Below are 24,063 nucleotides of genomic sequence, written 5' to 3'. Positions count from 1 at the left end.
ACGCCAGGCCCGGGGGACCCCGTGCCCAGCCCCCGATTAAAACCCCGGGCGCTGCGTCTCTCACAGACACCTGGTGGTGGCCTGTGTGAGTGCACAGGGAGGGCCCCCGGGAGCTCAGGCCTGCTCCCCCGACTTCTCCCTTCCTGCGCGCCCTACCATTTCTGTGTGGTGAATCCCAGCCGGGAGCGTGGCCTGTGCTGAGTCTGGGGGGGCCCCCAGTGAATCACCAAGCCGGGTGGTCTTGGGGACCCTGACACAATTGCCCTAAAAGAATTACGTCTTGCAGGCGAGGAGTCCAGATTTCTGAAAATAAAACCCAAGGTCTAAGCTGGTGGGTCTGAAACTCACAGGGAAAGTTGAACTTCTGCTCCCTTAGGCCATCTTTTGTGAAGGTCAGGGTTTGTTGGGTAGGAATGAGTCTCTTATCACTTGGACGGGGACGTGTGGGGAGACTGATGAAGCTGGGGTCCTGAGCCCCTACCTTCAGCTGCGTCTCCTTTGCCAGCCGAAGTGTCCTTCCTCCCCATCCGGCGGGTTAGTCCCCCATGCTTGAAAAACCTGTAGTCCCCCCAGAGCTGTCGTCCGCCAGGGGCTGCTAATCCTCCTGAGGACCCCACCCCCAATCGTGACCAGACCTGAGGCTCAGACGTGACTTAGAAAGTGAGGCACAACGTGTGTCCCCAGGAGGGTCCACATATGCCCATACGTGGCGCCCAAAGCCCAGGGGACATATATGGGGTGGATCAGGGTGCAGATGACAGAAGTGCTGGCCTGGGCCCACTTGGAAGAGGGTCCTCTGGATTCGCAGGAGACCGGGAGCGGTTCTAGACGTTTGTGCAAAGATGGCCCGTGCGGGAGGCTGGTCCCGGGTCCGGGCAGGTGCCCAAAGACTTGGGGAGACCAGGTGTGTGTTGGCTGGATCCATCACGGAAGACCTGCTCTCTGCCACTCGCCACCAGCCAGACCACATGCTGTGCCCCCAGCTGTGTGGATTCCGTGGGCGATGGGACCCCGTGGGCAGGGCCACGAGGCATGGCCGCAGTCTTGAGGAGCAGCCCTGAGAGGTAATCAGAGTGGTCTGGATACGCTAGGAGCCGTCCATGGTGTCCCTGGGGCCAGACAGCTGCCTTCCGGACAATAGACTCAATCCTCGTGCGTGAGCCGGAAGGCTCTAGTCTGCAGATGCGAAGCGGGGCTGGATGCCCACACTTCCTGTATGGACTGTGCTCAACATGTCCCATTGGCGGGGGTGGGGGGTGCTGAGCTGAGGCTGCTCCTGGCTCCCCGAGGGTCCTGTCCTGCCTGCCTGCCTGCCTGTCCCCCCAGGGGCCGCTCTGTGATGACCTTGTTCCTGTAAGGGGGGACCTCAGCCTCAGTGCCAGACTCAGAACGTCTTTCTATCCGGTGGAGAGGAAATCGCGTCTGAGTACTGGTGTTGAATTCAGTCCTGGAGATCCTAGCAGTGCCTGTGCAGAGATGTTTTTCTCCGGATCTGATCCTTGGATCAGGTTCCCACAAGTGGACTCTCGAGGTCCCGCTGCCAACAAGGTCACAGAAGCCCTCAGTGCTCTGGCCAGGGATGAAATATTCGGTTTGACAGCTCACGTAGGTGACGTCTGCCTCCTTGTCTCTGGCCTTTTATAAAGAGGGGCCTGCGTGCTGGCGGCAGACTCCTGTCCCCGTTCCGGCTGAGGCTGAACAACAGGATCCCAGTAACCTCTGCGGGGGGCAGGTGTGGGGTCGCCGCCGGCCACGGGGGCGGGGAGGGGTGGTGGGCTCAGCCTCAGGACCACCGTCTGAAGCCACCGAGACTGAAACTGCTGTGAAAACACTCAGAGCTTGTCCTTTTTCCAGAGATGTTTTCCAGGGAGCTGCCCGGGGCAGGGGTGCTGGGAGGAAGCCGGGGCCCTCACGGGCGGCCGGTCTCACCCTCTGGGGTCCTCGTGCTGCAGGGGGACCGGAGCTCCATCGGTTGGTGGAAGATGCACCTGGGGAAAATGAAGGCCTGCTTGGTGCAAGGGGTGGCCTTCTGCCTCCTGCTGGGACCTCTGGCGGGTGAGTGGTGGTTCTGTCCCTCGTGCCACCCCCCGGCCGCTTGGGCAGCTCATGTGCGGTGGGGTCCTACCCTCGGGGGTTCTCCAGGGTGACTGCTCTCTCTTCCTCTGCAGGAGCCAAGCCAGTGCAGGAGGAGGGAGGTATTGTATTGTCCTCCTGGCCTTTTCTGGTGTGTGTTTGGGTGGGGTGGGGTCAGAAGAGGGAGCTGGGTGGGAGCTGGCTTCTTATCCCCAACGAAGGAAGCAGGAGCCTGGGTCAGCTCAAGGCCAAGCTGTGCAAGCAGAGGGACTGAGTCTCTTCCCTGGGCCCTGCCTTCCAGCCACCTGGGGCTGCACAGGGCAGGAGAGACCCTCTGAACTCCCGAGGCTTCGCGTTCTCGCCCCGGACCGGACTCACCCCAGGGCCCTCCCACCGAGTCCGATCCCAGGGCAGCGGCATCTGGATTCCAGGGCTGGGGGCTGTGGCCTCGTCTGCAATCCCACCGGGATGCTTCCCCATCCTCAGCATCTCCAGAACAGGGGCCAGATTTCCCGCCCCCTCCCTCCTTGTCCTCCTTTTCCCTCTTCTCCTCCCCCTGAGCTGTCCCCTCAGACCATGAGTCCCGAGAGGCAGAACCCAGGTCGTTGTCCAGATGGCAAGGCTCCGGGATGCTGCCACAGAGGATCAGGGATAGCCCGGGGCCTGGCGTCCAGCTGGGAGGGTCCCCTCACTGCATGGGGCTGCCGGGCACCGGCCACCTGCCCTAAGGCATCGTGGAGGGGCGGCCTCGGGGCAGGACGAGCGGGGACAGCCCCTGAGGCAGGTGGTTGTGTCTTTCAGACCCCTATGCCGAGCCACCGGCCATGCCCTACTGGCCTTTCTCCACCTCTGACTTCTGGAACTATGTGCAGTACTTCCAGACCATGGGAGCCTACCCCCAGTTGGAGGACCTGGCCCGCACCTTCTTCGCTCACTTCCCCCTGGGGACCACCCTGGGGTTCCACGTCCCCTATCAGCAGGACTGAGCACCAGCCTGGATCCCTGGCCGCAAGCTCAATAAATTCCTCACCTGAGTCACACAAACGCTGGTGGTTTTCTTTCGAGAAACAGCTCCAGTCAGGCCACATTTACTGTCTTATTCAACAAGCGAACCATGGCTCTGACTCGGGGCTTTGCTGTACTTGTCGCCTAATAGCTGAAGTCACATGCCCTTGGAGGGGCTGTGGGTCCCTGGAGTGCAGGGAGGACAGTGCCCCTGGGAGGGACTGTGGGTCCCCAGAGTGCAGGAAGGACTGTGTCCCTGGGAGGGGCTGCGGGTCCCCTGGAGTGCAGGGGGGAAGTGCAGGAGGGAAGGGGTCCCCTGGAGTGCAGGGGGACAGTGTCCCTCGGAGGGGCTGTGGGTCCCCGAAGTGCAGGGAGGACTGTGTCCCTGGGAGGGGCTGCAGGTACCCTGGAGTGCAGGAGGGTCAGTGTCCCTGGGAGGGGCTGTGGGTCCCTGGGGTGCAGTGAGGACAGTGTCCCTCAGAGGTGCTGCAAGTCCCCTGGAGTGCAGGGGGGAAGTCGTCCTCTGGAGTGCAGGGGGGAAGTGCAGGAGGGAAGGGGTCCCCTGGAGTGCAAGGGCGACAGTGTCCTTGGGAGGGGCTGCAGGTCCCCCGGAATGCAGGGGGGACGCGGTCCTCCAGAGCTATCTGCTCTCCTAGGCTCAGTGCAGCACTACTCACAATAGCCAAGATGTGCAAACAGGGTAATTGCCATAGTTCCAGAAGGTAGTTCCAGAAGTCAGAGGTGGAGAAAGGCCAGGAGTGCCTGGGAGATCTCACTCCTCTATGGGAATAGGGGCTCCCATGTTTTGAAACTACCCGGAAGAGAAGCCTGTTGCTGACCATGGAGTAGTGGCTTCCTTTGTCTTTTGCTGGGGTACTTCAGAGTGATTCGTGTTCACGGTGATTTCTGAGGCTCAACCATACTCCCGGTCTCTCCTCACCTCTCCCTGGGCCCCACGCTGCCTACTCAGGCCACAGTCCCCCTCATTCCCTGAGGGAATGAGCCCCCTCAGGCTCATTCCTTGTCTCCCTGCCCCACCCTTCCCCTCCTCCACTTCTCTTGCAGACTAGCCCCCAAGCCTACCTGCTTCCAAAGTCTAGCTCCGGTATCTTATGCCCTCCTCCCATCCACCCTTCCCCTTCCTGCCCCTTCCCTCCTACCCCCTTCTCTCATTCACATGCTTTAAAAAATTATGATAAAATACACATATCATGAAATTTACCACTGTAACTATTTTTAAGCACATTCACATTGTTGTGCAACCGTCAGCACCATCCATCTCCAGAACTTTCTCGTCTTCTCCAACTGAATCTCTGTCCCCATTAGACACTGACTGCCCAGCCCCTCCCCCAGCCCCCAGTGCCCACCCTTCTGGTCTCCATCTCTGTGAATCCGACTGTTGTAGGGACCTTCTGTAAGTAGAACCATACAGAATTTGTATGACATCTCTTTTCACTGATCATAATGTCCTCAAGCTTCATCCATGTTGTAGCAGGTGTCAGAATTTCCTTCCCTTTTATGGATAAATAGTATTCCATCTTATGTATGTACAGAATACATCTTGCTCAGCTATTCTTCTATTAATGAAGACCTGAGATGCTTCTACACTTAGCTATTGTGAATTGCTATGAACATGGGTGTGCAAATATCTCATGAAGACCTTGCTTTCACTTCCTTTGGGGATACACCCAGAGCGGGACTGCTGGATCATATGGCATTTCTATGTTTAATTTTTGAGGCTCCCCCACACTGTTTTCCGTGACAGCTGCACAATTTCCCTTCCCTGCCAGCAGTGCACAAGTGTTCCTATTTCCCCTCGTCCTCTCCAGCACTTGTTATTTTCTGGGTTTGTTCCAATAAGCGTGAGGTGGTAGCTCATTGTGGTTTGATTTGCATCTCCCTGTTGCTTAATGGTGTTGAGCATCTTTTCATGTGCTTACTGGTCATTTGAACATCTACTTCAGGGAAAGGTATATTCAAGTCATTTGCCCATTTTGAATTGGGATTTGTTGCTGTTGAGTTTTGTGGGTTCTTTATATATACTGGATACTAATCCCTTACCATATGTGTACATGTGTATGTATGTGTACATATGTACATATATATGTATGTAACTTGTAAATACTTGCTCCCATCCGGTGGGTTGCCTCTTCACTGCATTGACCATTCACATTCTTTCATTCTAAGGTATAGTTGATGTACAATATTATTCGTTTCAGGTGTACAACATAGTGATTCGACAACTGTACGCACTCTGTCCCCATGCAATGTTATTACGGTGTCGTTGGCTGTGCCCCCAGGCTGGACTTTCCATTCCGCACACCTGCACCTGGGAGCTGCGAGTGTGTCTCTCCTGGTCCCCTCCCCATTGTCGCCCACCCCTCACCCCGCCCCTCTGGCAACCGCCCGTCTCTTTCCGAACACGCACATTCTTTAACGGGCATCTCTTGGGCACCGCTCTGTGCCAGGCCCCGTGGGCCGAGCCTTCCGTAATCTCAGCTTCCCTCTGCGCCAAAAGGCCTGCGGGAGACCATAGAGTCGGCGGTCCTCCGGCGTCTAGACGCACCGCGGCCGGCGCTTACCGGAAGAGACGTCAGGCGGGCCGGAAGTGAGCCGGGGACGCGGGAGACGCCGCAGGCGAGATGAAGCCGGCGGTGGACGAGATGTTCCCCGAGGGCGCCGGGCCCTACGTGGACCTGGACGAGGTGAGGGGGCGGCCGCGGGCAGGGGGCCGGGGCGGGCGGCGGGGACGGCGGCCTGCGCGGGCCCCACCCCCGTCCGAGCGGGCGCCCCGGGAGCCAGCGGGCGGCGAGCGGGCGCTGCCCTGGGCCGTGGCGTCCTCCAGCCCGCGCGGCTGGCAGCCGGCCTGCGGCTCCTCGGGCCCGGCGAGCGCTACGGACGACAGGCCGGAGTTCGGGCCTGTGCTCGGGGCTTTGCTCCGGGTTGCGTGCTGGCCGGGTGTGAGGGTGGGTCCCCGGCCGTGGGTCCGTGTTGTCCGGCAGGAGGCAGGACTGGAGCCAGGCTGGGAAGCCGTCGTCGGGAAAGACGCGGCCGTCGGCCTAGGGAGCCGGGGGAATGGGCGCTTGGCGTGTGTGTGTTGCACGGTGACCCTGTTCTCCTGCAGTCGTGCAGGTTACGAAGGGGTCTTGCGTTTTCGTCTCACTGCGTCCTGGCCACGGGGTGATCTCGGCTGATGGCGGTGTTGGTGAGCTGGTAGCGCCGCGGCCCAGCTCGAAGTGTCAGGTCCGCCCCATCGATGTCTGGGCCTCATTTCCCCTTTCTCAAAGCTTAGGGGGACAGACCCTGAGTCCGTGATCCCTGAAATAGAGGCATGGTCGAAGCTGATTGCAGACGCTAAGTGGAATAGAGTCGCGAGTGCCCTGATGGAGGCGCCCTCCCGGCTTTGGGGTGGCCCGGCTCGGGTTTAGGAGAGCAGCTGACTGTGGGCGAATGCTGAAGGCATAGTGTTTGCTAACTAGTCGTGGTGGAAGAGGAAGTCCTGGCAGGAGCCGAGTCCAGCAGGCTGTAAGGTGCCTGAGCTCGGGGAGAGATTGCAGCTGGAAAAGGGGGCGGGGCTGGGTCACCAAGTGGCTTGTAGCTGTGCCGGGTCAGGTGGGCTGGCTGCACCCCACCCTTGAAGCACTGCCACCGAACCCCAGCTTCTCAGTCCTTTGTTAAAGGCATTTCCCTAGGCAGTGTGGACTCACTTGAGGGCTTTGCTCCAATCTGCTTCCTAGCAGGTCACTCTGGACAGTTTGGGGATTGGGTTTGGAGGTGGAAGAGTGGAATGCTTTGAAGGGAAGCCTTGAGGAGGGTCTGAACGAAGGCGACACCTGTAGGTGGGAGTCGGGACTCACTCAGCAGAGTCTGTCATTGGTGGAATCTGCAGGGCTTACTTGGCCATGGGGAAGGGGGAGGGAGGTTGAGGAGAGAGGAGAGCATCTTGGGCTTTTCTCCCGGGTTTGGGTTACTGACAACAGCCACGAAGAGGAAGGTGGGAGACACTCAGCTCCAGGGAGCCTGGAGAAGGTAGAGCAGACAGCCTGGGAACGCGGGGGGTAGCAGCGGGGACCGGTGGGGGGGGGGGCTGTGCTCCGCCCTCACTGTGTGACTCTCACAGACACCCTGAATCCTGAGGGCATCAGATTGCCCCACTTCGGCTGTGGCACGATTTTACTGCCCCGGAAGTTGTGGCGGTGGGAGGTCCTGAGACGGCACCCCACAGAGCCCCTGGTCAGCAGGTCACTTTCCCAAGGGAAGCAGTTTAATTCCCAGAAGAAGCAGGGGGCAGTCTGGAGCAGAGAACTCGTCAGGCGCAGTTTTGCACGTTTGGGGCCCGGCCTCTGTGGCAACATCGTATAGGGAATTAGAACCTCTACTCCAGGCCTACAGAGCCGTGGTGGTTTTCTGGGGCGACAGCAGGATTCTGTTTCAAAAGTAGGAGGAATCAAGGAGACCTTCAAGATGATACCTCGGAATGCTGCCCCTCCCACCCACTTCCTTTGCCTGGAACTAAATTTTGACTCCCACCTGGGCACCTTTCCTTCCCTCACCTTCCCCTGCCCTGGAGGGGCGTGGCTTCTCTCGAAAAACAGCACTGACATATTCTCACCTTTCCTTTCCCAGGCCGGAGGCAGCACCGGGCTCCTGATGGATTTGGCAGCCAATGAAAAGGCAGTTCATGCTGACTTTTTTAACGGTAAGGACGCCGGGATCGGGGGTCCCGGGTCTAATCGAATGTCTTTCTGTGTGTTGTAGTGGGGTGCTTTGTGATGAGAATGCTTGGGGTCAGAGGACAGGGAAGCCCAGCTGTGTGCTGTTCTCAGACGCGGCGCACTGCGTAGGAGGTGACAGCACGGTTGTCAGCGCTGGCCGTCAGCCTCGTTCTTCGGGAGGACAAGTAGCGTAAAATTGCCCCGGTCATAGTGTGTTTTTACACAAGTAGTGTAAAAATGCCTGCTTGCACTCCAGTAGTTGAACGTGAGCTGCAGCCACACTTTGGACACGGGTGTGGGAGCCCCATCCTGCCTTCTCATCTCTGCTGCATCCTGGCAGCTGGTTTCCTTTCCTTTCCTGTGTCCCTGGGCTCTGGTTGGTCGGCTCCCTTAGCACAGCGACACCGGCTGTCCCCTCCCTTGTCTCTGAGGGCAGGACTCACTAGTATTTAAGAGCTTTAGCGCTAGTTACCAGGCGCATGGGTGGTAAGCGTGGTGGAAACAGTTGATGTGACACCTTCCCGCGTGTCACGGGGGCATTTCTCTGTGTTCCGACTTCCCAAGGCCTTGTTCCTACAGAACGTACTAATTCACACTCAGGGTTTGAATCGTAAACGGAAACACGAGAGGGATCTTCCTCGGAGCGTTAAGTGCGATGGTCTCTCCTTGTCACCTTTCTTTCATCTGGGCGCCCGCTGCTCCGAAGGCCTTCTGTCGCTAGTCAGTGGCAGCTGGGATGCGATCTGGCCACACTGGTTTGATGCTCCAACCCCGCTCCCTCACCCCCACCCCTACCCCCGCCTCGGAGTCCGAGGCCTTGGTAGTTTATCTGGCATCTTCTTAGCAAGTTGTCTGAAAAGAGAAGCCAGTCTTCCCGGGAGTCGGGCCGCTCCTGAGGCAGCATCTGGGCTTCCCCCAGCCGTGAGGACCGGACTCTGTTTCTCTACGCTTTCCAGAGCGCCATGTGAAAGCCCTCGCTCACGTGGGGTGATCTCGGGGGCCCTTACCCCAAGCAGGGTGGGGTGATCCCTGACACCATCCGACCTGCTCCCACACGTGGTGATCTCCTTCAAGGTCCCACGCGTCTTGTGGGTTTACACACAGTTGGCTGTGTCCAAGTTCATGTGGTTTCTAAAAATAGCCCTTTAATTCTGCCAAGGAAGTATCCGGGAGGGACCTGGGCTGCTCTGCCGTGGGAGCACGGAGCGGCATGAGCAGTGTGGCCTCCTCCCTCTGGGCCAGGGCTAGAAAGGGAAGGAGCACAGAAGAGCTCCACGCTGCGTCAGCCTGCCCCCGGCAGCTCGCGAGGCGCACACCGCCCGTCGGGTTGTGGAGGTCCCAAGTGTTACTGCGAGGACGCCGTGAGCGTTTGGATGGGGTTTCTTCTGAGTCCTTCTCGCTGCTCGAGCAGAGGCTCTGTCCTCTTGCCGCCTGGGCTCTAGGGTTCAGACCATGAACAAGGCTTGCCCTCTTCACTCACTGTGTTGCAAAGTAGGGGAGTGTTAGACAAGCCGGCACGTAGGGGCGGTCGTGACGAGAGCCAGAGGCGGGTGGCATTGTTTCTGGGAGCACATCAGAGGGCGGTTTATCGGGGGGGGGGTGACACCCCAGCAGAGGTTGGAGGGTGTGATGAGTTAGCTAGGGCTGGGGGCTGGGGACAAAGTGCTTGGAGCTGTAGGCCACAGGCCAGCCCAGGTGTGGGACCACTCATGTCGGTGCGGTGGGGACACAGCCGGGCAGGAGGTCTCTGGCACAGCACCTTCCCTGTGACAGCCTGGATGTGCGGAGACGTGACTGGGGCTTTCCACTGCCCTCTTTGTAGCTCACTGTTTATCCTGCACCGTTTTGAACGCCCGGCACTACACGGGGCTCTTTGATGTCCTTTCCCCAATATGACAGCAAGGTGTGCCCCTGGTAGCGGGTTTGGGAAACACATAGACACGTAGATGATGACCGCCCATCGCAGCAGGTAGGGCGCTGGGAGTTTGTAGCGCTTCTTCCAGTAGGAAGGGCTCAGACAGTCTCTCCAGACTCCCTTAGAGACAACCACTCTAGCATGGCTCAGTGCTTCTAGCACCTTCCTCCCGCCTGCCCTCTGCGTTCCCCTTGCGGTGGGGTCTCACCTCCGCCTGTGTGCGCTTTCTTGATTGTCACCGACACAGGGGATTAGAGATGCGTTCTAGACTCCTGGGTCCCCTGGGACTGTCTGACCTTGGGATAAAATGGAGTCGGTCGTGGGGTCCCTTCGATCGTGTACTGTTTTCTCCCTGTTTTGAATGTCTGTGTGATTCATCGTGAAGTTGTTTTCTCAGTTGTTTGCCTCATGTGCCCCATTAATGCGTGGTTTTGTTCGTTTATATAGATTTTGAAGATCTCTTTGATGACGATGATATCCAGTGAGACGAGTGAGACGCCGTCCGGCAGTGCGTGTGGTCGCGCCCGCGTCACCTAGGGGTGTGGCCGATCTGCTCAGAGGACAGTTTCAGGTGGTTCTAAGGAACGGGTGGACATTACGTGAAATTAGGAGACGGTTGACCAAGAAAGAGGGTGGTTTTAACCATCCGCGTGAGGCCCGCTGATCTCTAAATGTGACCGACTTTTGCCCTTCAATTAAAAAAAAGAGCTGCCGTCGTTTGCAGGGTCGTTTTCGTTCTTGCAGTTCCCAGCGAATGTTACAATCCCCAAAAGTCTCTGCGAGCTCGCGTGTGGGCGCAGGTGTGTGTCGGCAAGCCGAGTGAAACACGCTCGTCCACTAAGACGCCCTTCGCGGTAGCGGGTGAGCATGATGGCTCCCAGCCTGCCGGGTGGCATCCGTGGCTAAAGGGTACGCGGTGCGGGGCGCGCCCGGGCCCCCCCGGCAGCGCGCCGCGGAGACCTTCCTCATCCCGCCCCCGCCCCGCGGGGGGTGCGTGGCACATCCCCCCCTCCCCCCGCCATAGGGCCTCCTGCCCCCGCCTTGCCACCAGAGCTGCCGCCGTCCCCAGACCCGAGGCTCCGGGTTCGGGATGAGTGGGGGCGAGGGAGACTTCTGGGAGCTTGGGCAGGACTCCTCAGGGGAGCAGGACGCCTCGCTGGAGCCCGTGACAGCAGAAGCAGGGCTTTACCGGTTGGAAGGGCGGGTGAGCCGAGGACAGCTGGCCCTGGGCTCGGGGACCCCGGGCTAGGCCACCTCCCGCCTTCCTCCGCCCTCCAGCTGCTCTGGCCACGGGGAGACACGGCTCTGACGGGCCGGCGCCACCTGTCCCACCGTCACCCGTCTGGGGTTGTGTCCCCAAGAAGGCCTCTGATTGACCCTCCATCCATCCTGCCCCCTGGCCTGTCAGTGGCAGCCGGGCTTCCACTGCGAAAGGAGGTGGCAGTGCCCCTGCTGACCCCCTGGGGTGGGGGGAGCACCTTTCTACGAGGGGAAGGCGTCCGAGGGATGCCCACCTTGGTGGCCGTGGTGGGCTCTTGGGAGAACGTTCTGCTAACGTGGACTCTCTGGGACCCTGCGATCCTGAGCTCCCCGCTTCTTGGACGTGAGAACACGGGTCCATACCCTGTGACTGGCCACGAGGACGTGGGGCCGGCAGGCAGTTGTGGAGCCAAACTGTCCGACTGCCCAGCTGCTTGAGCACTTCTGCCAGGGCCTCTGAAGGAGCCCCTTCCCTCCCCTGCCCTCGGCCTCTGCCTTCTGGCCTCACGCCGGCCTTCACCCTGGCCGTCCATCGGAGCAGGGACCGGCTGGTGGCCTCTGTCGGGACTCCGAATTCTCGCACAAACGCCAAGCGGCCGGGCCAGGCGTGCCGCCAAACAAGTCACACTTTTTAAAAAGCAACGTTAGTGATCTTGGAACTCTGGCTGCTGTGAATTCTACCTGGGGCCAAAATGAGAAAGTGCTGAGTTGGGGTGCTCGGCTGAAAGGCCCTCTGTTTCCCAAGAAGCTAAGATAGGCCCTGGGCATCCGGCCTCTCAGGACCCCAGGAGTCCTGGAAGTGAGGCCTCGGCCGAGGGCGAAGACCACTGGATCCCCCACACCCTCTGCCTCCTCCGCGCCCCTCCCCCGGGGGGAGGCACAAGGAGAGGCCACAGCTTCTCCATGGCCACCTCCACAGGGTCCTCACACGTCCCCCTCCGGCACAGGCCAGCAGGGGGCGTCAGCCGCAGGTGCCTGTGCTGTGTGAATTATCGTCACCCCTGACGAGTCTGAAAAGAAACTAAGTGTGACTCTGATGGCTTTTGTCACCGCTGTGTAATTCTGGAGAGGCTCCATGGGATGGCAGGTGCCCTGCGGTCAAGGATGATAATGGGGTGGGGGGGCAAGTCACCTGACCTGCAGGGTGACCACGCACTAGAGGGACAGCTTGTTCCTTTGTCCCTGTAATCAAGCCGAGTGTCTGCCACACAGTAGGTGCTCAATAAATGTCTGTTAAATGTAAACAAATGACATCTGTTTTCCACGGTGGCTGCACCAGTTTGCATCCCCAGCAGCCGTGCGCGAGGCTCCCTGTTGACGTCCTCGCCGGCACCCGGCGCCCGTCGTCTTTTTGAGTCTAGCCATTCTGAAGGGTGGGAGGTGGCATCTCATCGTGGTTTTAAGTTTCCCTGGTGACGAGTGATGTCGAGACACACTTTTCACGTGTCTCTCGGCCATCTGAGCATCTTTGGACAAATGTGTGTGCATTCTCCAGTCACCTTGTTGGCATTTTTGGTGTTGAGTCGCTCGAGTTCTTTACATATTTTGGATGGCAATCCCTCGCCGGATGTGTCGTTTGCAGAGCCTCCCCCGCTCAGTAGTTTGCCCTTTTCAGTTTGTGGATAGTGTCCTCCGCTGTGCAAACGCTTTTTCTTTCGACGTAGTCCCGGTGGTTTATTTTCACTGTTACTCCCTCTGCCTCAGGAGACACATCCAGAAAAAGAGTTGCTGGGTCTGATGGAGAAATCACTGCCCGTGCTCCCTTCTAGGAGGTGTTGGGTTTCGGGTCTCAATTTAGGTCTTTAATCCACTTTGGATTTGTTTTGGGGAGTAATGAAAGAAAGCGGTCCAGTTTCATTCTTTTGCATGCTGCTGTCCAGTTTGCCCAACACCACCGGTTGACGAGACTGTCTTTATCTCATTGCGTGTCCTTTCCTCCTTTGTCAGAGATTAATTGACCGTACAAACAAGGGTTAATTCTGGGCCGTATCTCTTCTGTTCCACCGATCCCTGGGTCTGCTTTTGTGCCAGCACCTTACCGAGTAGATGACTTAGCTTTGCAGTTCACCCCGAAATCTGGGGCTGTGGTACCTCCAGCGTTGTTCTTGTTTTTCAAGATTGCTTTGGCTCTTTGGAGTGTTTTGTGGTTTCATGCAAAGTTTAGTGATATTAGTTCTAGTTCTGTGAGAAATGATCCAGTAATTCCACTGCTGGGTATTTACCCAAGGAAAACGAAAACACTGATTCGAGATGATACAGGCATCCCCATGTTTATTGCAGCATTATTTGCAATAGTCGAGATATGGAAGCAGCCCAGCTGTTCGCCAGTAGATGCATGGATAAAAAAGGTGTGTGTGCGCGCATGTGTGATGGAATATCACTCGGCCTTGAAAAGGATGAGACCTCGTCATTTGTGACAACACGGGCGGGCCTAGTGTGCATTATGCTGAGTGAGATAAGTCCGAGACAGAAAACACCATATGATTCACTTGTACGTGGAACCTAAACAACAAAGGAGCAAAACAGGAAGAGACCCATAAATGCAGAGAACGCGCTGGTGGTTGCCAGAGGGGAGGGGCGGGGCTGGAGAGACGGGGCGCAGGGGAGAGGGAGGGCCAGGCTGCAGGGGAGAGGGAGGGCCAGGCTTCCTGTTGCGGGGGCGAAGGAGTCCCCGTGCGGGAGGCCCAGCGCGGGGACCACAGCCAGGGCGCTGGAGGAGCGTCGCGCGGTGACCGCCGGGAGCTACGCTCGTGGGAGCACGGCGTCCTGCCCACGCCGTCCGGTCACCGCATTGTACACCTGAGAGTGACGTGACGTCTTGTGCCAACTACACTCAAGTGAAAGAAATAATAAACCTAAATAAACAAGGGTATTTGACACGCACGGGGCTTTGGAAGTAGGCTGGGTCCTGCTGGAGGAGGAATGAACGCAGCCTGGAAAGGGTCTGCGCCCAGTGCGCTCACCGCGCGGCACCTCGTGGGCTTTGAGCGCCCCTGGGGTAGGGGCACAGCTGTGCACGGCCGGGTTGGGGGGGGGGCAGGGTCTCCATGAACGCCCCACGGGGTGTGGGGAAAGGCTGGCACCTGGCGCCGCGGGACCTGGATTTCTGTCTGTCCTCAAGTCACACCCGGCAGATGGGTGTGCCCTGGGAGACACCCCCCCCCCCCGACCCTGTTGCCCACCCCCCTCCCCGCCTGGGTGACAGGTCGTGGCCCGGAGGCTGCACGGGGAGAAGACGGACCCCACAGTCAGTAGGGCCCCAGAGCTGAGCTGCAAGGTCCGTGGACGCGGATGTCGGTGGGGCCGCTCAGGCCGCGTGTGAGATGCGCGACAGAGGAGATCAGGGCTTGGACAGGAGGGACAAGTGGCCGAGCAGCTGTGCGGACAGAGGCAGCGACGGGTCTCCCAGGCCCGAGGCTTCCCAAGAGGTGTGGTCCTCCCCCCGCCGCACATGACGCCTATACCTGGGGTCCCAGGGCACCGTGGGATGAGAGCACTTGCAGGGGGCACGGCCCCCAGGGGACAGGGAACCGGGAGGGGGAGGCAGAGAGGGGCAGACAGGGTGGTGGTTACCAGGGTCCCTGGAGCTGCTTCTCCGCTGGTGGTCCCGGGATGACGGAAACCCCCGGGGGGCTGAGCCCGTGAAGGGGGGGGCGCTGAGAGGAGTCAGGGAGCGAGCTCGCGTTACCCCCGGGACGGCCCCCTGCACGCGTGGCTGGGCCAGCGCCGCGCGAGCGGGTCACGGGAGCGCTGCGTCCGCTGCCCTCGGCTCCCCCCCGAGTGCCCGCGAGTCCCGGGCTTCTCTCGCACGAGGGTTTGTGCACCCGGGAGGGCCACACCCTGGTCCTCGCTCTAGGCCTGCGTCCCCTCTCCCCAGAGACCACCACGAGGCCTGGGGACAAGCGGCGAATTTGGAAGGAATCACAGAGCCGCAGGGTCGCAGACGAAGGCCTGAAGGGTCCGTATTCGCCAGCGCGGAGCACTTGCCCAAAATGGCCCGAGTGCACCCGGCCTTCGAAAACGATGGGCACGGGATACCGAGGAGACAGTCCCCCGAAGGACCGGCGGCGACGGCAGTAAATACTGAAAAGTACCCAAATCTCGAGAAGTTGGTAAAACGTTGGTTAAGGCAACAGGACATCACTCACTACAGGGGCAAACGTTTTAAACGTGTTTAGGGGCCCCGGGGAGGCCCAGTCAGATAAGCGTCCGACTTCGGCCCGGGTCATGATCTCACGGTTTGTGGGTTCAAGCCGCGCGTTGGGCTCTGTGCTGACAGCTCAGAGCCTGGAGCCTGCTTCAGATTCTGTGTCTCCCTCTCTCTCTGCCCCTCCCCTGCTCGCTCTCGCGCTCTCTCTCTCTCTCTCTCTCTCTCTCTCTGCCCCTCCCCTGTTCTCCCTCTCTCTTTGCCTCCCTCTGCTGTCTCTCTCCCTGTCTCTCTCTGCCCCTCCCCTGTTCTCTCTCCCTCTGCCCCTTCCCTTCTCTCTCTCTCTGCCCCTCCCCTGCTCTCCCTCTCTCTCTGCTCCTCACCTGTTCTCTCTCTCTCTCTCTCTCTCTTTCTCTGTCCCTCCTCTGCTCACTCTCTCTCCCTCCCTCTCTCTCTCTGCCCTTCCCCTGCTCTCTTTCTCTCCCTCTCTCTCTGCCCTTCCCCTGATCTTTCTGCCCCTCCCCTGCTCGCTCTCAATCTCTCTCTGCCCCTCCCCTTCTCTGTCTCTCTCTCTCTCTGCCCCTCCCCTGCTCTCCCTCTCTCTCTGCTCCTCACCTGTTCTCTCTCTCTCTCTCTCTTTCTCTGTCCCTCCTCTGCTCACTCTCTCTCCCTCTCTCTCTCTCTGCCCTTCCCCTGCTCTCTTTCTCTCCCTCTCTCTCTGCCCTTCCCCTGATCTTTCTGCCCCTCCCCTGCTCGCTCTCAATCTCTCTCTGCCCCTCCCCTTCTCTGTCTCTCTCTCTCTCTGCCCCTCCCCTGCTCTCTCTCTCCCTCTCTCTCTCTGCCCTTCCCCTGCTCTCTTTCTCTCCCTCTCTCTCTGCCCTTCCCCTGATCTTTCTGCCCCTCCCCTGCTCGCTCTCAATCTCTCTCTGCCCCTCCCCTGCTCTCTCTCTCTCCCTCTCTCTGCCCCTCCCTCTGCTCTCTCCCTCTCTCTCTCTGCCCCTCCCCTACTCTCTCTCTCTGCCCTTCCCCTGATCTCTCTGCCCCTCCCCTGCTCTCTCTCTCTCTCTCTGCCCCTCCCCTGTTCTCCCTCTCTCTCTGCCTCCCTCTGCTCTCTCTCTCCCTCTCTCTCTCTGCCCCTCCCCTGTTCTCTCTCCCTCTGCCCCTTCCCTTCTCTCTCTTTCTCTGCCCCTCTCCTGCTCTCTTTCTCTCCCTCTCTCTCTGCCCTTCCCCTGATCTTTCTGCCCCTCCCCTGCTCGCTCTCAATCTCTCTCTGCCCCTCCCCTTCTCTGTCTCTCTCTGCCCCCCCTGCTCACTCTCTCTCCTTCTGTCTCTGCCCCTCCCCTGCTCACTCTCTCTCCCTCTCTCTCTGCCCCTCCCCTGCTCTCCCTCTCTCTCTCTGCCCCTCCCCTGTTCTCTCTCCCTCTGCCCCTTCCCTTCTCTCTCTCTTTCTCTGCCCCTCTCCTGCTCTCTTTCTCTCCCTCTCTCTCTGCCCTTCCCCTGATCTTTCTGCCCCTCCCCTGCTCGCTCTCAATCTCTCTCTGCCCCTCCCCTTCTCTGTCTCTCTCTCTCTGCCCCCCCTGCTCACTCTCTCTCCTTCTGTCTCTGCCCCTCCCCTGCTCTCTCTCTCCCTCTCTCTCTGCCCCTCCCCTGCTCTCCCTCTCTCTCTGCTCCTCACCTGTTCTCTCTCTCTCCCTCTTTCTCTGTCCCTCCTCTGCTCACTCCCTCTCACTCTGCCCCTACCCTGCCCCTGCTTGCTCTGTCTCTCAAAATAAATAAATAAACATTAAAGAAGAAAGTCCCTTGTGGGTCGGTAGGTCGAGCTCTTCCCCAGGAAGGGGCGAGTGTGGGGCCCGGATGGTTCGCTTCAGCTGGCAGGCGTTGGACGGTGTTACTGGTTTTGTCCTGCTTGGTTTCTTCTTCTTCTTTTTACCCTTCCAACTTTAAATTTTGTTTTGCTGAGACTTAATTTATCCTGTCACTAGGAGGGCGGATTTCTGTCCCCAACCGTGCCCAGCGCAGTTAAGTAAATGTTGAGAGAACCTGCTGGCACGTTTGCTGGGACAGGAACGCCGCCGAACCTGCCGTGAAAGTAACGTCAGGAACAGTTAGCTGTGTTTTTTTTCTTAGCATCCCGTTGCTGATCTTAATAAGCCCACAAGATGCCATTCATTGGAAGCCAACTTTGAGCACAGCGTTTATATTCTATGGTTAAGTCCCCAGGACGTCCCAGAGGGCCGTTTGCATGAATAAACGGAAGCCCTCACCCAGACAGGCCCTCCGAGGCCAGGAGGCCAGGAGGCCAGGAGGACGGAGGACAGGAGCACAGGGCTTTGCCCTGGAGGAGCACAGCAAGGCGGCCTTGCTTAGGACACTCAGGCACGGGTGTTGGTTCTCCCCTGTAGGGTGTGTGACCTGGGGAAAGGCTTCCCTGCCACTGTTTCCCATCTACACAAATGAGGGTTAGAGACACTAGCTCCAAAAGTTAGTAATTCCTGCTTCACAAAAGATGCCATTAAGCTGCAGACTGAGGAATATTACAGTACGTGAACTGACAGAGGACTCATGTTCAAAATATGTAAAGAGCTTCTACAAATCAACAATAAAAACATGAACAACCTAATGAAAAAGTGGGCAAGATATAGGAACAGAACACTTACAAATGGAGCTATGTGAACGGCCAGTGGCCATCTCCTGAAAAGATGTGCAACCTCATCAGTCAGAGAGATGGAGATGGGATGTGATGTCACACTTCCTTGAATGGCCAACGTCCAAAATAGCACATGCGTCAGGGGTCCTCAGGGGTGTGGGGCTTCCTCTGGAACTCCCCTGCTGGGGGTACGTGTCAGGCCTGCCACTTTGGGGAGTGGCCCGGCTGTGCCTTAGGAAACTAAGCCTGTGTAGGGGCGCCTGGGTGGCTCAGTCGGTTGAGCGTCCGACTTCGGCTCAGGTCACGATCTCATGGTCCGCGAGTTCAAGCCCTGCATCAGGCTCTGTGCTGACAGCGTGAAGCCTGCTTGGGGTTCTCTCTCCCTCTCTCTACCCCTCCCCATGTGTGCGCAAGCACTCTCTCTCTCTCTCTCTCTCTCTCAAAATAAATAAAATTTTTAAAAAAGGGTCTCTTGTGGTTTGCCCCCCTCTCTGTTTTTACCTTATTTTCTTTTTCCTTCCTTTCCCCTGTGGTCATCTGTTTTCTTTCTGAGATTCCACATGAGTGAGATCATATGATATTTGTCTTTCTCCGACTTACTTCACGCAACATCATACCCTCTAGTTCCATCCACGTTGCCGCAAATGGCAAGATTTCCTTCCTTTTGATGGCCAAACAGTATTCCATCGTATGTATATAGCACGTCTTCCTTAGCCATTTTTTGAAGAGAAAAGCGTACTGGTCTGCTCTGGCGGCCACAACAAAGCACCACATGCTGACGCTCCGGCAACAGAGATCTGTTTTCTCACGCTCCGGAGGCAGGGAGTCCAGGCTGAGGTGCTGCTAGGCTGGTTTCTGCTGAGACCGCTCTTCCTGGCCTGCGGATGGCCGTCTCCTGGCGTCCTCATGTGGCCTCACCCCTGTGGAGGTCTGGTGTCTCCTCCTCTTCCTGTCAGGACGCCAGGCCTGCTGGACGGGGACCCACTCCCGGACCTCACGTGGCCTCAGCTGCACCCTCGAAGGCCCGGTGTCCAGGGCAGTCACACTGCGTGTTGGGCTTCCACTTGTGAGCTCCTGGGGGACATCATTCAGTTCATAACAGGGGTTTTAGAAGGAAAAAAATGGTAATACCTACTTTGCAGAGCTGTTGTAAGGATCGAACAATCGGGTGAGGTAAGACCTGAGCTCGGAGCCCCGCCCACTAAACGAGAGGGAGCTGTCAGCCTCACGGTTTGCTCTGGAAGGCCAAGTCGTTTCGACCCCATTCTTAGGGACTGTCGACCAGGAGCGCGTGTGGGTCCTAGCTTGTCCTGGCAGGAAATCACCGTGGCGGGAAGGGGCACCGTGCCAGTTAAAGAATTTGCCTCTGCCTACACCCCCGCTCCAGGAGGGGCTTGCTGTTCACGGGCATTGCCCTCGACTCCAGATCACGGGGGCGATGGTCATCCAACCACATCTGGGTCCGGCCGCTTTAGCCTCTCACCCCTGGAAGCAAAGTGCAAGAAACTTGTTAAATCCTAGAACTATGTTCTATGGAGACATGGAAATTTAAGGGACAAGGAAGAAAACAAATAGGTTTATAATTTCCCCCTGCTCCAGATGTCTGTATTCAGAACCTAAATAAGAAGCTTGCTCTAGTCACAGGCAGAAAAAGAAGTTTCAAGAGGTTAATTTATTTTTAAGCAACTTTGTTTCTATATAGTTTACATGCAGTTCAGCGCACCCATTTTAGGAGTATAGATGATGTTTTGGCAAAGGTGGGCATGCATGTAACTTCTATCACATTCGAGATACAGGGCATTTCCATCATCCCCAAACCCAAAACATTCCCTCCTACTCCTCGGAGTCAAACCCCTCCACCCGCAATGTCTGACCTGCTTTCTGTAAATACAGCAAAGCTGTGCCATTCCACATCTCGTACAAACACAGTCACACTCTTGGATCCAGCATATTTTGCTGAGGTGATGAGGAGATTCATCCGTGCTGACGTGTGTGTCGTAGCTCATTCTTCTTTATTGCTTGCTATTCACCGTGCCACTGAATGGATATACCGTAGTTCTTTAACCACGCGTCTGTGGCAGACATTTGGATCGTGTGCAGTTTTTAGACGCTATGAATACAGTTGGTGTTGGCATTACGTGCAAGTCTTTTGCAGACGTGTTTCCATTTCTCTTTATTAAATATTTGGGAGTAGAAGTGCAGGGTCCTGTCAGAAATGCATGTTTGGCCTTACGAGAATCTGGCGAATGCTTTTCCAAGGTGGGGGTGTAAGTGTGCGTCTCCAGGGGTAATAAACAAGTTCCAGCGATTCCACAGTTCTCCAGCCTTTGATACCATCAGAATTTTCCTTCTAGCTACTCAAGCGAACTGTCGTAGTAAGTATCACATTGTGGACTTCATTGCTGTTTCCATGGTGACTTACAGTTTTGAACATCTTACTTGTTTATTGGCCATTCGTATATCTTCTTTGGTGCAGGCTCTATCAAAATGTTTGGCCCCCCTTTTTTGGAGAGTGTGTATTGTCTTGTTACTGATTTCTGAGAATTCCTGATATAGTTTGCATACACGTCTACAAGTCTTTTGCCAGATATGTATGATAAAAATATCTCCCCACCCCCTGTGGCTTGCCCTTGCGTTTTCTTGACGGTGTCTTTTGGAGGAGCAGAAGCTTTAAATTTTGATGGAGTCTATTTTTTTTCTTTCTTTTATTCAATTAGTATTTTGGGGTCTTGCAGTTTTGGCCTACTACAAGTTTGTGAAGATCTTCTATGTTTTTTTCTCTAGAAATTATATTGTTCTACGTCTATGATCCATTTCAAATTAACATTTATGCATGGTACAGGCCAGAGTTAAGGATCATTTTATATTTTCATATGGATATCTAGTTTGTTCAGCAATTGATAGAAATCAATTGAAAGTAGGATCAAATAATCAGACTATTTTGTCGTGATCACTGTTGCTGTATAGTAAGTCTTGAAGTCAGGTAGTATCAGTCCTCCAACTTTATTTTGCTTCTCTGATATTTTGTTGTCTCCTCTGAGTCTTTTAGCTCTCTGTAGAAAATTTAGAGTCAGTTTGTTAATATCCACAAAATAACTAACTGTGATTTTGATTGGATTTGTATTGAACCTTTAGATCAAGTTGGAAAAAACTGACATCTCGACAATAGTGAGTCTTCCTATCCATGAACATGGAATATCCCTCTATCTAGTTCTCCTTTGTTTTCTTTCATCAGAATTTTGTAGTTTTCCTCATATAGATTTTGTACATATTTTGTTAGACATGTCTGAGCATTTCATTTTGGGGGGTGATAATTTAAGCAGTTATAATATAAACAGTGTTTTGATTTCTTTTTTTTTAATGTTTATTTTTGAGACAAAGAGAAAGAGAGCATGAGCAGGGGGAGGGGAAGAGAGAGAGGGAAACACAGAATCCAAAGTAGGCTCCAGGCTCCCAGCTGTCAGCACAGAGCCCGACGCAGGACTCAAACTCACGAACCATGAGATCATGCCCTGAACCAAAGTCGGACGCTTAACTGACCCACCCAGGCACCCAACAGTATTTTGTTTTCATTTTTAAATTCCACTTGTTTATTTTTTCCCCTTGTTTATTGCTGGCATGTAGGAAAGAGATTTTCTTTTAAATGTTAATCTTGTATCCTGCAACCTGGCTGTAACTGCTTATTGGTTCCAAGAGGTTTTTGTTGTTGTTGTTGTTTCTTTTGGATTTTCTACAGATGATTGTCATCTGTGAACAAAGTTTTATTTCTTCCTTCCCAATCAGGATGCCTTCTGTTTCCTTTTTTCTTCCCACTTTATTGAATAGCTAGGACTTTCAGTATGATTTTGAAAAGGAATGTTGAGGGGAGACATCCTTGTCTTGCTCCTGATCCAGGTGTGAAGGTTTCACATTTCACACACCATTAGGTATGATGTCAGCTCTAAGTTTCTTGTAGATGTTCTCTATCAGGTTGAGGAAGTTCCTGTCATCCCTAATTTATGGATGGTTTTTATCATAAATGGATGTTTGATTATGACAAATGCTTTTATCATGTAGAAAAATGTGGTCACATGATTTTTATTCTTTAGACTGTTGTGTGATGGGTTATATTATTTGACTTAAAATGTTTAATTAGCCTTCCATACCTGGGATAAATCCCACTCGGTCATGGTGCATAATTATTTTTTGTACGTTATTGAATCAGTTTGCTAATATTTTGTTGAGGATTTTGTGTCTTTGTTCGTGAGAGAAATTGGTCTGGACTTTTCTTGTGATGTCTTCATCTGGTTTTGGTATTAGGGCAATTCTGGCCTCATAGGTGAGTTAGGAAGTATATGTCTGCTTCTATTATCTGAGAGAGATTATAGATAATTGCTACGATTTATTCATCAGCGAACTCATCTGAGTTTGGTGCTTTCTGTTTTGGAGGGTTATCAGTTATTGCTTTTAATTTCTTTAAAAGATATAGGCATGTCCAGATTTAATTCCAGGATTGTATATTTCATTAGGTTACCAAATTATTCTTTTAGTTTTCTTTCATTATCCTTGTAATGTTCATGGATCTGTAGTCGTGTCCTCTTTGTCATTTCTGATACTAATATTTTCTCCTTTCTGTTTTTCTTAGTCTGGCTAACGGTTTATCAATTGTATTGATCTTTTTAAAGTGACACCGTTTGATTTCATTGATTTTTCTCTCTTGTTTTTCTGTTTTTAATTAATTTCCACTTCAATTTTTATTCTTTTTTCCCTCCTGCTTCCTTTGGATTTCATTAGCTCTGTTTTTCTAGGATGGAACCTCAGATAATTGACTGCAGAGCTTCTCATATCCTGACATGTGAATGTAGTGCTGTCATTTCCCCTGAGCACTGCTTTTACTGCACCCCACAAGTTCTGATGAGTTGTGTTTTTATTTTCACTTAGTTCCAAAACATACTTAAATTTCTTTTGAGATTTTTTCTTTGACCCTTGTGTTATTTAGAAGTGTGTTTAGTATCTGTGTATTTGGGGATTTTCTAGCTATCTTTCTGTTATTGATTTCTCATTTGTTCTGTTGGGATCTGAGAGGAGACATTGTATGATTTCTATTATTTTAAATTTATTAAGATGTGTTTTATAGACCAGAATGTAGTCTCTCTTGGTGAATGTTCCAAGCAAGTTTGTGAATTACGTGCCTTTTACTGTTGTTGGGGGAAGTAATCCATAGATGTCCATTATGTCCAATTGGTTGATAGTCTTGTTGAGTTCGACCATGTCCTTACTAATTTTCTGCTAGTTGGATCTGTCCATTTTTGAAAGAGGGGTGTTAAAGTCTCCAACTATAATAATAATGGATTTATCTATTTCTCCTGGAAGTTCTACCAACTTTTCCCTCATACAGTCTGATGCTCCGTTGTTTGTTTCCTGAGACTGATATGGGGCTCGATCTCACAACCATGAGATCATGGTTGAGCCAAAATCAAAATTTGTACGCTTAATCAACTGAGACACCCCGGTGCCCCAATCTATATTTTCAGTGAGATTTTTATAGGCAACATACAATTGGGTTTTGTTTTTTTTTTGATTCATTCTGACAGTCTATACCATTTAATTGGTGCGTTTAGACCGTTGACATTCAAAGTGATTATTGATCTGGTTGGACGAGTATCTACCATATTTGTTTTCTACTGTTCCCCTTGTTCTTTGTTCCTATTTTTGTCTCCCACTTTTTCTGCCTTTTGTGGCTTTAACTGAGCATTTCATTTGATTTCATTTTATCTTTTCTTAGCATAACAATTATATATATTTTTTTTTACTTTTTTTTTTTTTTTTTTTTTTAGTAGTTGCTCTAGGGTCTTCACTACATGTTTGCAGCTAAACAAAGTTTACTTTCACCTACTGCTTCACGGGTACTGAGTGCTGAAGACTGTCAGAACGACACGAGCCTACTTGCTCCTCCCATCTTTCATACCAGTGCTGCTACTTAGTTCACTCATCTGTAAGTGAAAGAATGACTAAACATGTATGTGGGTGTATAGACGTACACAATTGAAGACTTTGTCACTGTCATTATTTTGAAAAAAAAGTTACGTTAGCTCAATTAGGAAATAGAAAAATGAAAGTTTTTATTTTCCCTTTACTTCTTTCTTTTTCAACAGTATTTTTTTAAATGTTTTTCATTATTTTTGAGAGAGAGAGAGAGACAGAGCACAAGCAGGGGAGGGGCAGAGGGAGAGAAAGACACAGAATCTGAAGCAGGCTCCAGGCTCTGAGCTGTCTCAGCAGAGAGCCCGTTTCGGGGCTCGAAGTCACGAACCGTGAGATC

At 54.2% G+C, this 24,063-nt stretch overlaps 2 protein-coding genes across 4 annotated transcripts; both read left to right on the top strand.

Moving 5' to 3' along the window:
* Positions 1–1,623: 1,623 nt before the first annotated feature.
* Positions 1,624–3,117, top strand: OTOS (otospiralin). Of its 3 annotated transcripts, XM_019839200.3 has the most exons (4): positions 1,624–1,732; positions 1,953–2,055; positions 2,169–2,195; positions 2,875–3,117. In XM_019839200.3, exons 2-4 carry the CDS (start codon positions 1,983–1,985, stop codon positions 3,057–3,059), a joined length of 285 nt encoding a protein of 94 aa, XP_019694759.1. In that variant the 5' UTR covers positions 1,624–1,732; positions 1,953–1,982; the 3' UTR covers positions 3,060–3,117. The 3 variants fall into 3 exon arrangements, with proteins under 3 accessions (XP_019694759.1, XP_003991353.2, XP_019694758.1); XM_003991304.3 differs by lacking the exon at positions 1,624–1,732 and having other exon boundaries at positions 1,789–2,055; XM_019839199.2 differs by lacking the exons at positions 1,624–1,732; positions 2,169–2,195 and having other exon boundaries at positions 1,789–2,055.
* A 2,517-nt stretch (positions 3,118–5,634) lies between these two features.
* COPS9 (COP9 signalosome subunit 9) lies at positions 5,635–10,431 on the top strand. Its single transcript, XM_023259944.2, has 3 exons — positions 5,635–5,783; positions 7,705–7,777; positions 10,156–10,431. Exons 1-3 carry the CDS (start codon positions 5,721–5,723, stop codon positions 10,191–10,193), a joined length of 174 nt encoding a protein of 57 aa, XP_023115712.1. The 5' UTR covers positions 5,635–5,720; the 3' UTR covers positions 10,194–10,431.
* The last annotated feature ends 13,632 nt before the right edge of the window (positions 10,432–24,063 follow it).

This window comes from Felis catus, chromosome C1, assembly GCF_018350175.1.
Source record: "Felis catus isolate Fca126 chromosome C1, F.catus_Fca126_mat1.0, whole genome shotgun sequence".
In the NCBI taxonomy this organism is placed as follows: Eukaryota; Metazoa; Chordata; class Mammalia; order Carnivora; family Felidae; genus Felis; species Felis catus.
Note: the sequence above shows the minus strand (reverse complement) of the source record. Positions and strands in the feature narration are given on the sequence as shown.

Excerpts from the sequence above, each read along its gene's own strand:
- OTOS (XM_003991304.3), top strand. The coding sequence starts at position 1,857 with ATGTTTTCCAGGGAGCTGCCCGGGGCAGGGGTGCTGGGAGGAAGCCGG. Across the intron at positions 2,056-2,168 it reads CCTGCTGGGACCTCTGGCGG|GAGCCAAGCCAGTGCAGGAG; the intron begins GTGAGTGGTGGT and ends CTTCCTCTGCAG. Across the intron at positions 2,196-2,874 it reads GCCAGTGCAGGAGGAGGGAG|ACCCCTATGCCGAGCCACCG; the intron begins GTATTGTATTGT and ends TGTGTCTTTCAG.
- COPS9 (XM_023259944.2), top strand. The coding sequence starts at position 5,721 with ATGAAGCCGGCGGTGGACGAGATGTTCCCCGAGGGCGCCGGGCCCTAC. Across the intron at positions 5,784-7,704 it reads CCTACGTGGACCTGGACGAG|GCCGGAGGCAGCACCGGGCT; the intron begins GTGAGGGGGCGG and ends TTCCTTTCCCAG. Across the intron at positions 7,778-10,155 it reads TCATGCTGACTTTTTTAACG|ATTTTGAAGATCTCTTTGAT; the intron begins GTAAGGACGCCG and ends TCGTTTATATAG.